Raw genomic sequence first — 12,878 nt, 5'->3', positions numbered from 1 at the left:
CATGACAAACTTTTAACATCAGTGTTTTAATTGTCTGCTTTCTATAAATGAGGACTCTAAGGTCCAGAGAATGTATCTTCTGCCCCAGTTATACAGCCAGTACATGAGGGAGTCAGAGTTTGAACCCGAGCAGCTGGCTTGCATATTCTAGTTGCTTCACCCCAAACTGTGCTCCTTTGTTTGGAAATATTATTTACCTGTTTTAATTACCTAGTGTCATCTTCACAGTTGGTATGAATTAAGCTTGTTTTTATTTCTCCCAAGTGAAATCTTTTTATCTAATCTGTATACTATATTATACACTTACAAACCCTGGTTTGTGAGTACTAAAAAGCAAGTGGCACTTCATTTTCCTATGTGAAAATGATATTTTTTTAAAAAAGGAGGGAAGCCCGAATGCTTATTGCTTTCACTAACTCTTACTATTGAGAAGATAGACTTACCTCAGAAGTCCCTAACTATTGTCATTATTTCACTTTTATTTGACCTTGTTGGAGAAAAAATCTGCATGTGTGATTTTTCCACATGATTCATCTTACCTTGCAAAAGCCTATTCTATAAAAGTATATTTTTAAATATTTCTATAACCACTTCCCTGTCTTCTTAGAGAATAACAAGTTTTATTAATACTATTTAATAACTTACCTGTGACTACTTTTTAGCTTTTCTTGCCTTAAAAGTCATATTATCCGCTGTCTTTTTTTTCTGTCTTGAGTGGATTTCCTTCTAAAATACTTCTCCCCATACACTAATCATTTTGCTACATCATATATGCTGTGTTGATAAATGAATCTCATTTGCTGGTTTATATACCCATAAAATAAAAGTAAAAATGCATAACAGGAATAAAAATGTAATTTTTAGTGAAAATTTTTATTATTATTTTCTTGTCTCAGAGGCATTGTTGTATCAGCATCAAAATATAGGGTATATCTGGGAGGTACTGAGACTGCCAGCAGTGGGACTGCTGGATAAAGAAAATATACTGAGTTCTGAAATATGTTATAATTACAAATTTAATATAGAAATATATATATTTCTACATATGGAAATATAGTACTGAACAACACAAACCTTTTTTATAGTATACCTTTTATCCTTTTGACTTTTTGAAGTAGTTATGGTTCCAAAGCAAATTACACCATGTATAATTCCTTTTGCTTTTAAACAATTTTGATAATTCTATTATTTAAAGGTTCGAGGTGAAGTAATGAAATTAGTACATCAGGCTTAACAAAGCCACATTACACTGTTCACATAGTAACAGTTGTCTAGAGATGCATTTTTACTCCTGAGTTTGTTCATGCTTGAATATTCAAATGAAAAATAAACTGGAATCTTACAGTAGATTTGTTGTTGAACTTTATTTAGCTGTGTGGGTGATGTGGATAACACATGTACAAGATGATTAATTATTTTGCTGAGAAGCATAATGTTGTGGAGCCATCTGCTGTGCCATTATTGGAAGGGTGATCTTGATAGATTACCCACTAAATTCTTTCAACACTTAGATCCAAGATTACCAGTAGTCCTCCAGATTCTCGTTAAATTAAGGCTTTGTGGAGATTCAGGAGCAGCTGGACCATGTGGAAAAATGTCTCCTTGTTATTACTACCAGTAATTCAACCTTGAGAAAACTATCTCAAGCCCACTCTAAGATCTTTTAGTGGGATTTCAGCCACTTATATCACTGTTATCTTTTCCCATATAACATACTTAGAACAACCCCACTTCAAAAGCTTTAAAAGTATTTTGAAAAGATATTTTGAACATCTACATTATCTTGGCAGAGCTTAACAAGCTCATCATCATCAAACACATAATAGCTTGTATTTTTTGTGCAGTACTATGTTTTTCTTATTCTGTATAACATTTATTCATAAATTTGCTTATTCACTCATTCAGCAAACATCAATTCAATAGCTACTTTTGCTATTGCTATGCTAAATGCAAGGTTAGAGTCTTAAATGAAATGAAATTCACCATGATGACCTGATTTTTATCTTAGCATTCAATTTGTCCTGGAGTCATGTTCTCTGGAGGTCCTGTGACAGAGCATTATAACTTCTGTAATCCCAAACTTTCCAGGTTACTATTTGACCAATTTTAAATGATTTGTTAGAAATTCAGTCCTCTTAAATATTAAGTTAAATAGTTTGACTTGACCTCTGCATTGAACTTTGTGTGGGCCATGTAGAAACTAAATTTTGATCTTATTGATACTCCTACAAATGTGTATCTGTTGGATTCAGGGCATTTAAAAAACCTATCAAAAACAATTTTCCTTATTAATAAAATTATGAGCCTGAGAATCTCTTAGAGGGTTATAAAATGAGAATATATATGATTAAACCCAATAAAATGGAGTATTTGTACCTCAAAAGTGGGAGGCTGAGATTGCTTGCTAATTCACTATTATTCTTTCTAGCAAGCACTTATGCAGGCCTAGTTATGATAGTCAAGGCTATGTTTTTTCCCGTGGTCATGTATGGATGTGAGAGTTGGACTGTGAAGAAAGCTGATCCCCCAAGAATTGATGCTTTTAAACTGTGGTGCTGGAGAAGACTCTTGAGAGTCCCTTGGACTGCAAGGAAATCCAACTAGTCCATTCTAAAGGAGATCAATCCTGGGTGTTCACTGAAAGGACTGATGCTAAAGCTGAAACTCCAATACTTTGGCCACCTCATGCGACAAGTTGACTCACTGGAAAAGAGTCTGATGCTAGGAGGGATTGGGGGTGGGAGGAGAAGGGGACGACAGAGAATGAGATGGCTGGATGGCATCACCGACTCGATGGACATGAGTTTGAGTGAACTCCAGGAGTTGGTGATAGACAGGGAGACCTGGCGTGCTGTGATTCATGGGGTCGCAAAGAGTCGGACACGACTGAGTGACTGAACTGAACTGAACTGAATTATGATAGTGAAGAAAGCCTGCAGACATTCATCTCACTCTCTAGAAATGTTTGATTTATCATATAATTAGTAACTATTGAATACAGTAAGAGCTTATTCATTTTCTTCTGATTTTCTTTTCTTCAGCTTCCCTATATTTACTTTCACTATGTTTTTCTAATCCTCATCAGCATGTTAGCATGTTTTTTTTTTTTTTGCGTTTCTTTGTTTTATTTTAATCACACTCTTTCCTGTGCTTAGAGTTCAGAAGCTCTTTACTGTTAATCTTTCTGGGCATCTCAGTTTTCCTTTTTGTATCTATATTCTGAAAATTTCCTCATGTGCCATAACTCAATTTATCTTTCTGGAAAATAGGACTAATAATATTTTCCTAGGCCACAGACTGTTGGAATAAAAGGAATAAAGATGGTTGTGACAATACAGGTAATACCTGCCTAGAAGATAAGCAGACCACCTGACTTTGAAATCCTCAAATACATATAATAAATTGTTCTTTCTAGTGCTGCCAACATGAGTAACCAGGGATTCTGAACATGACCGAGGCTGTAAGCACCTGCTCATTATTATAGGCCAGCATGCCTCACAGATCTGCTTGTCATTTTAGTTTTATAAATAACACACAAAAAGAAGATGTGACTGGCTGATGCTATTTAGGAATGCCAGATCCTCTCCCTTACCCTAGTTAAAGACGAATTATGGAAGTGGATTTCCTGAAAGTACTTTGGAGAAAAGTAAAAATCATCTGGTGTGTCATTAATGAAGCACAATGTGCTCTGTGCTCAGTTGTGTCCAATTCTTTGCGACCCCTTGGACTGTAGCCTGCCAGGCTCCTCTGTCTATTGGAATATTCCAGGCAAGAATACTGGTGCGGTTTGCCCTTTCCTACTCCAGGGGAACTTCCTGACCCAGGGATCAAACCTACGTGTCCTGTGTCTTCTGCATTGGCAAGCAGATCTTTTAACACTGAGTCACCTGGGAAGCTCAGTGAAGCACGATAACTACCATATATTGAGTATCTACTATGCACAGGATACTATTCCAACTTCTAAGTTTTTTTAATTTTTGAAATCTTTTTTATTCATTTATTTGGCTGCGTCGGGTTGTTGTTGCATGTGGAACCTTTCAACATGGTGCATGGACTCTAGTTGTGGAGTACAGGCTCAGTAATTGTGGCACACAGGCTTAGTTGCTCCAGGGCATGTGGGATCTTAGTTCCCTGACCAGTGATGGAACCCACACCCTCTGCATTGCAAAGTGGATTCTTTACCACTAGGCCACCAGGGAAGTTCCCCAACTTCTTTATATATATCTGTATATATAGATACCTATTACTTGATTTTCATATGAGCTGTGCAGTGTGGGTTTACTACCTGTATTAATGGATAGAAGAGGCACAGAGAATGTAAGTAACAAAAGCTAAAAAGTGTCTCCAAAGGTTTTGTGCTTCCCATCATATAGCACTACCTTCTGTGCTTTAATGAGAATCACAGAATATGTGAGTATATACCTATAAGCAGCAGACTTTGAGAAGATCTTGATTTTGAACTAAAAGGATGCATAAAGGACGAAATATCCTCCTTTGTAGAAAAAGAACACTCTATGGAGAGAGGTGTGTAATTGATTGGGTGTGCAAACAAGATAACTGGGTCACTTAATAACAGTCTTCTAGGCCCATGGTAAAGAGGGTGGTCAGCAATTGTTGTTTCTTATTGACAAGAACGGTAGAGTGGAGGCCAGAGGTAGAAGTTACCACTTAAAATTTTGCAAGATGCTAGATAATATTAAAAGGGGCACTATAGTACCCAACTACAGGTTAAATAAATTTAACAATTATTTCATTATTAGCCAATATAGACATGGGAAGGGGATAGGAAGAGATTCTTATGCTTAGGTAGATGGGCCATAGCAAGCAGTTTAGGGACTCAGAACTAGCTGAAGTGTGAAAATTACCTGTGATTGACAGACGGAGATAGAGATACACATAGTCCTGGATATTCTGTTAGAATCCTAGAGTTAAAGAATCATTTAGCTGTTTACCTAAAAATAGAACTAGATCTATAAATTGCACATTAAAATGTAAAAAAGTGTCTGTTGCTCAGTTGTGTCTGTCTCTTTGCAACCCCATGGACTGTAGCCTGCCAGGCATATATATTATCCAGGAAAGAATACTGGAGTGGATAGCTATTCCCTTCTCCAGGGGATCTTCCTAAGCCAGGGATTGAATCCAGGTCTTCTGCATTGCAGACAGATTTTTGACCATCTGAGCCACCAGAAAATTGCACCTTAAAGATACACAAACAAATCAATAAACCTAACTTTTTTATTTTCTATATAAATATATGCTTATGTTGGACTAAAAAGCTATCCTGAATAGTTCCATAGTTTCTAAGCTTCAAGTTAGCAAACTTTATGTTGTCCTTGCACAAATTCAGTAATAATCCTAGTGATCAAATTTTATTATTCCTTTTGTTGGGAGAAACCATTGACTGCTGTAGAAGGAGTGTGAGTATTACAGTATTATGTTCCAACTATTTCTCAGACTACTGGGAAAGTATAATGTTTTCATTGTCATATAAATCTCTACATAGTCCATGTCTAGAATATTGTATATAGAGTAGTAGAAGCTAGAGCAGTTTAGCCAACCACAGACTGCAGGCTCACTTAGTGCAGTATAAATTGTTCTAGATGCCTTAACATTGCCTATTAACATTTTCTAGTAATGATCCATGTCATTAGAAAAATTGCTAATAGTATTGGATAGTCATATTACAGGATGGGGAATGATGCAAATGAGAACTTTTTAGAAGTTTAAAGTGCTATGTAAATGCCAAATATACTTGTTTGTGGAAGATTATTAACACATAGCAAGACATGTCACATCTATAAAATGAAGGAAGCAGATTTGATTTTGTCATCTTTGATTACAGAAAGACCATCAGTTTCAACATTCCGTAGCTTTATGTTTTCACGGTCTGGTCACATGCATTGTTGGTCATTGTGGTCACTATCAGGAAGCAGAACCATCTTGGTACCTTATGTAAAAGAGCTGAAAGAAATACAAAGACGGGCTTTTCTGGGATGCTGAGTATTCCAATGGAGGAATGTGCTCAAAAGAAACAAGATAAAATTCTACATGCCTATAAATGAACAGTTTTAGAGTTATATATGTGTTTTCCATTTGTTTTCATGACCTAGTGGAGGCACTCCATTTGGGAACGCTAATGGCTGCCCATGGCTACTTCTTTCCAATCTCGGATCATGTCCTCACACTCAAGGATGATGGCACCTTTTACCGGTTCCAAGTAAGTTTATTAAAAGTATTATTTAAAAGTAAAAATATGTCTGAATTTTCATTTTTTTTACAGAAATTTTGAAACTTGACTTATTTTACTTTGACGAGCTAGTTAGAATCTAATTAGTTAATGATTTGTGAAAGCTAAGTTGTGTGATGATTGAAGTTTTATTTAATATAAAAAGTTTGAGAAAAATTCAGAGTGACAGTGGAATTCAGGAAGATGAGAGAGTCATCTGTAAATTATATTTATTTGCTAGGAAGGAAGTTTGAGAGATGGTAACTAAATTTGTTATACTCTGGACCCTGTGTCATCCAGAGCCATCTACAGTCCAAGCAAACAGTCATGGGAATGCTTGAAGCTCCAGGATAGAATTAACTAATAAATACATATCCTCTGCATGTCTGAGACCTTCTGTAAGTCTGTGGAGAAAGGGGCAATGAAGGATGAGATGGTTGGATGACATCACCGACTCAATGAACTGGAGTTTGAGCAAACTCCAGGAGATAACGAAGGTCAGGGAAGCCTAGAGTGCTGCAGTCTATGGGATCACAAAAAGTTGGAAATGACTTGGTGACTGAAAAAGTCTGTGAAGGACATGCATGATGCTTTGCGTGTGTATACTCAGGAGGCCATCTTAGATAACTTATGAACTGACACCAGTTATTCTAGGTCATTTTCAAATGAAATATCTATAAAGAATAAACTTTAAGGAAATGATTGTGGACTCCAATTTTGGTCATTAGGCACACAGTTGACACTTGAGTTACGATGATTTACCTGAAGTGTATTCTACATTTCATTAGACATTATGTTTCGTTGGTAACTGACTAGTGGATTCCAGCCTGTAAAATTAAGGCACATATAATGCCAGAGTTCAAACTCTAGCCCTAGGTACTTTCAGAGGATTCTTCCCGTATCCCACTTTTAGATATTGGAGCATTCTTCTCACTAGCTCTGAGTTATTGATTAAATAAGTGACTTGAGTACCTAAGGACTTGCTTGGTGAAACTGAGAACAGAGGAAATATGTTTTGAAAAAAGTTGTTCTCAAAGATCATTGTCCTTCTAGAATATTCTCACTGGTACAGAACACTTCTATCCAAGGAAATAATCATTGAATTTTACACTGAATAGCTAGGAAATAATGCAATCTCCTGAAATTGTGATACTGACCTAAGTATTCAAGCGATTGAAATTAGTTGGATCACTTAATTTTAAAAGTCTTTTTTTTTATTTTATTTATTTTTTTGCTTCTTTTTTTTTTATTTTTATTGGAAGCTAATTATAAAATAATGAAGCTTTATCCTTAGAACAGTTAAATTTAAAGTAATAGTTTAAAATAGCTTAATATTAAGTTAGAATAACTTGTTGTCCTAAGGTTAGCATTTTAATGAATAAAAATTATTAGAAAAGAAGTTTTGTATGTGCTACTAATACTTTTTGTTTTTTTAAATGAGATACTTTCGTAGTGCAGAGTTATATTTTCCATAAAATCTTATTTTCTTATATGAATTTTTCATATACAGACTATAAAGTAAACATTAGGCCTAAAACTTTTTTTTTTAACAAATTCTAAATGAAAGATATTTTTTATTAAATACCAACTTTTATCCACATTCACTGTCAATTTACAGGTAAAATCATCTATGTATAAGATTAATATATCTGTAAGGGAGGCACTGAATGTAATCTGTGTGTGTACGTGGTAGGTCACTTCAGGCATGTCTGACTCTGTGCTATCCTATGGACTGTAACCCAACAGATTCCTCTGTCCATGGGATTCTCCAGGCGAGAATACTGGAGTGGGTTGCCATGCCCTCCTCCGAGGATTCTTCCCAACTCAGGAACTGAACCCTAGTCTCTTATGTCTTCTGCACTGGCAACTGGGTTCTTTACCACTAGCGCCACCTGGGAAGCTCTGAATATAATGTCTCTTGACAATTATCGAATTCAAAATTTTCCCTCAAAACCAACTAGCTGAGGAATGGCTGAAAATTAGTAGTGATGTCTTGAAAGTGAAAGTGAAAATGAAAGTCGCTCAGTCCTGTCCGACTCTTTGTGACCCTATGGAGTATACAGTCCATGGAATTCTCCAGGCCAGAATACTGGAGTGGGTAGCCTTTCCCTTCTCCAGGGGTTCTTCCCAACCCAGTAATTGAACCAGGGTCTCCTGCATTGCAGGCAGATTCTTTACCAACTGAGCTGTTAGTATAATTTGTAATCAAGAGCAGAGTTCTGCTCTTGTCATTCTCAGAATAAAGTTAGTAGGCAGAAAAAACTTTAATATCATGTTCATGGGCAGAGATGAACAAAGCTGAGAATGGACACTCCACATTCTGGAGAAAAGGAAATACAGTTTTTAAAGAGCTTTACAACAGAGCAAAAGAATGAGTGCAAATGATAAACTTATTACATTACTTCTAGGTACAGGCAGAAGATTGTCCAGTTTGATATACCTAAATGGATGATCAGCTCAGTTCAGTTCAGTGGCTCAGTCATGTCTGACTCTTTGCGACCCCATGGACTGCAGCACGCCAGGCATCCCTGGCCATCACCAACTTCCGGAGCTTACTCAAACTCATATCCATCGAGTCAGTGATGCCATCCAACCATCTCATCCTCTGTCGTCCCCATCTCTTTCTGCCCTCAATCTTTCCCAGCATCAGGGTCTTTTCAAATGAGTCATCTCATCACATCAGGTGGCCAAAATATTAAGAGTTTCAGCTTCAACGTCAGTCCTTCCAATAGATGACAGATAATTTTTAAATTACATGAATTAATGTTAAATACTTTAATGACATATACACACATTCACAATAGGATATAAATAGGACATATTTGTAAATCTAATAACCATACAATCTTAAAACCAAGGTTTTAAAAGCAAACAAGAGAAACCCCACCAAAATCAGGGATAATTTAATTCCTGCTACAGTGTCTACCAAGGCATTAATTAGTCTATACTTGAACAGCTCTAGAAATAGAAAACAGATTATTGTTCAAGGTATATGCTTCTATTTTTGCATTGGTCCCAGGCAGCATTAAGTTTTTTATTACATTAAATTGAAATTCAACTCCACAGAAAGATTTTAAAATTCATGAATTAAACTAGGAAGCTTGCAATGTTGTGTTTATAATTGCTCCAGGAAATGATTGTGATTCTGGCCATCATTAGGAATTTGAAGAAGCTTTGGGGCATAAGTTTGAGACAAACAGTTGCACTGGTATGCTGTAATATGTAAATTTGCCTCAATTTTTCATTCATGTGATTTTTGTGTGTACTGTAAACTTGTAATTGTCTAATTATTCTCCTTAGCTAACTGAAATTGAGATCTGGCATGATTATCCATGTCACTTTCATGACTTTCGTCACATTAGTATATTTACCAAAGATTACTAAGCGATGGCTAGACAGTTTTGGATCTGTTTAATCACAGCTAAAGAACCCAACTCTGAAAAACAAAGAAACTCACACATTAAATTGTCTTAAAGTCTAGTTGAACTGTGAAAGTAAAATTTTAAATTCTAGCAAACTATAAGATTTGTTATTATTTAAATTGTCTTTTGTGCTGTGTGCTGTGCAAGTCACTTCAGTCATATCTGACTCTTTGTGACCCTATGAACTGTAGCCCACTAAGCTCCTCTGTCCGTGGGATTCTCCAGGTAAGAATACTGGAGTGACTTGCAACCTCCTCCTCCAGGGGATCTTCCTGACCCAGGGATCAAACCCATGTCTCTTACATCTCCTATATTGGCAGACAGGTTCTTTACCACTAGAACCATCTGGGGAAGAAATTGTCTTTTACTATAAGTCAAAATATATTTCTTAGAAAAAAATATTGCGATATTAGCGAAGAGTGTTAGTTTTATGCCTTTTCCACTTAATGTTGTTGTTGTTCAGTGGCTCAGTCATGTGCCGACCCCATGGACTGCAGCACACCAGTCTTCCTCGTCTTTCACCATCTCCTGGAACCTGCTCAAACTCATGTCCGTGAAGTCAGTGATGCCAGACACCCAACCATCTCATCCTCTGGTGCTTCCCTCTCCTCCTGCCTTTAGTCTTTCTCAGCATCAGGGTCTTTTCTAGTGAGTCAGCTCTTTGCATCAGGTGGCCACAGTACTGGAGCTTCAGCTTCAGCATCAGTCCTTCTAATGAATATTCAGGGTTGATTTCCTTTAGTATTGACTGGTTTGATCTCCTTGGAAGACTTGGAAACGTCTTTCCACATAATATCACAGGATAAAATAGCTTCATTTATTTATTTTTACAGTCAGGGAGTTTTCACTAAATAAATGATAGAAAAATAAATAAAAATTGTAAGAATACTGGTGAAAACATTCCTTGTAGTTTTGAGAATAAAAAATTATGTGTCTGACCAGTCTGACTAGAGTGTATATTTTTTAAATTAAATAAATATGCACACATACATACACATCCCCCAAATTAAAGAAGCAACCCAAAGGGAATAATGCATTCTCTGAGAAGTATCTCAAAAACTAGCAGCCTGCGTGAGAAGAAGATTTTTTCTATTTTGTTTCTCTGTGCTTCCCTAGAATAGTGACCCAATTTTGCCCTCAAATTGGGTTAAGTGAATTTATTTGCCAATGAGGGGGTGAGGTATAAAGCCTTGATATCCCCCTTTATCTAGTGCTTCAATCTTTTACCCTCTAAATTTGTTCACCTATATACAGAATTGGTATTAGCAGCCTTCTTTATGATACTGGAGAAATTTCCAAGAAAGTGTAGCAGGTGAATCAAATCCCCTGGGAGTCCTGAACAGTATGGAAGGACCCTCTCTCAGAGATTCAAAAAGTTCTCCCAATTACCCTTTTCCCCTCCTTGAGAATCCCTCTCCTAGCAGGCAGAATTATCAAACCGGTAATCAGAGGTTGGGCTTCCCAGGTGGCGCAGTGGCAAAGAATCCGCTTGCCAATGCAAGAGAGGTAGGAGATGTGGGTTCGATCCCTGGGTTGAAAAGATCATCTGAAGAAGAAAATGGCAACCCACTCCAGTATTCTTGTTTGCAAATTCAATGGACAGAGGACCCTTAGGGTCACAAAGAATTGGACATGATCCAACCAGTCCTTTCTAAAGGAGATCAATCCTGGGTGTTCATTGGAAGGACTGATGCTAAAGCTGAAACTGCAATACTTTGGCCACCTCGTGCGACAGGTTGACTCAATGGAAAAGACTCTGATGCTGGGAAGGATCAGGGGCGGGAGGAGAAGGGGACGACAGAAAAGGAGATGGCTGGATGGCATTACCGACTCGATGGACATGAGTTTGAGTGAACTCCGGGAGTTGGTGATGGACAGAGAGGCCTGGCGTGCTGTGATTCATGGGGTCGCAAAGAGTCGGACATGACTGAGTGACTGAACTGAACTGGACTGAAGTGACTGAGCATGCATGTATGCAATCAGAGATTACACTAAATATGCTTGCTACACACAGATTGTTAATCTGATAGTTAATGTCATTGACAAATAAATATAATCAAATCCACAAGTCTGATGTCTGCAGTGACTGTTCCATTGAATCCCAGGGCCATCATCATCCAAGGAACAATTTGAAAGAACAGACAGATAGTCATGGAGTTTGCTCAGGGTTTGGAGTCAAGCATGTCCAGCAATCAGGGCTAGAAAAGCCCTATCAGAAAATATAGCCTGCTGATGATAGTAATTGGTTTTCTCAATCAGACATTTTCTTTATAGTTTCATCAGTCAGTTTCTAGAATTTCACAGAATCATATATGTCTATTGTTAAGCAGTCAATTAAGATATTAGTTTAAAAAATGAACTCTGACTTGTGCGGTTTAAAAACTTAGAGCAGTAAGTGTTTCTATGAAGAAATGTTTTTAAAAGTGAAGGAGAAAAGTTGTTTTAATCTAGCTGGATAATGTTGAGAACTGCATTATATGATTAATAGAGCCAGGCAAATGTTTGCCCATCTTAAGGAAAGATTCTGATGGTTGGCTTTTGGATCTATGGAGGGCAATGATGAAATACATGAATCAACAAAAATAATTTGCTAAGTATAAACTTATTTCATCATGAGTCTTAGTGAATATAATACTTTGCTTTCAGTCTTTGTGGATTTACACTTCTATATAAATAATGTAATCAGTCCTTTTCCCTTTATATCAGATGACATGCAACTGTAGCAAAGGTACACTGTTTTATATACATGCTGTACTTATTTAGAGGCTGAACAGTTGATTAGCAAAGTAAATTTAAAAGGAAAACGTTACAGTGCCTCTCTGAGTATTTTTTTCTAGATAATAAAGCACACTGTTAGCAAACTGTTCTGGATGATTGCTGAAGATAAACACAGCTCATAAACCAGAAGCCTCACTAATTCTTCATGTGTTTAACCTAAGTTCCACTTCTTTTCATTCCACAGACACCCTATTTTTGGCCATCAAATTGTTGGGAGCCGGAAAACACAGACTATGGTCAGTGCAATATCTCCTCATTTTATTGTTGACAGTACCATTATGTATGGATGAACACATGCTTGCATTTTATTGTTGGTCACTGAGAAAAGAATCCTAAAAATTTCAATATGGGAGTAATATTTCTAACATTGAATTTATAAATGACCTTGTTTGGAAAGTCACCAAATCTGGTGGCAGCGTATTTCATGTTATAGTGTCTCCTGTGACTATTAA

The 12,878-nt window shown here is 36.8% G+C and overlaps 1 protein-coding gene across 1 annotated transcript in view; it reads left to right on the top strand.

Annotated features, from left to right (window-relative positions):
* RGS7 (regulator of G protein signaling 7) overlaps positions 1-12,878 on the top strand; it is a 475,042-nt gene that overhangs the window by 383,899 nt on the left and 78,265 nt on the right. The window contains exons 5-6 of the mRNA XM_088845061.1: positions 6,111-6,217; positions 12,611-12,662. Coding sequence (XP_088701187.1) covers positions 6,111-6,217; positions 12,611-12,662 — 159 coding nt within the window. The remainder of the gene's footprint in view (positions 1-6,110; positions 6,218-12,610; positions 12,663-12,878) is intronic.

The sequence above is a fragment of the Moschus berezovskii genome, chromosome 17 (assembly GCF_049115385.1).
Source record: "Moschus berezovskii isolate FMDL1 chromosome 17, NW_MosBer_1.0, whole genome shotgun sequence".
NCBI lineage: Eukaryota > Metazoa > Chordata > Mammalia > Artiodactyla > Moschidae > Moschus > Moschus berezovskii.
This window is presented reverse-complemented; position numbering and strand designations above follow the sequence as displayed.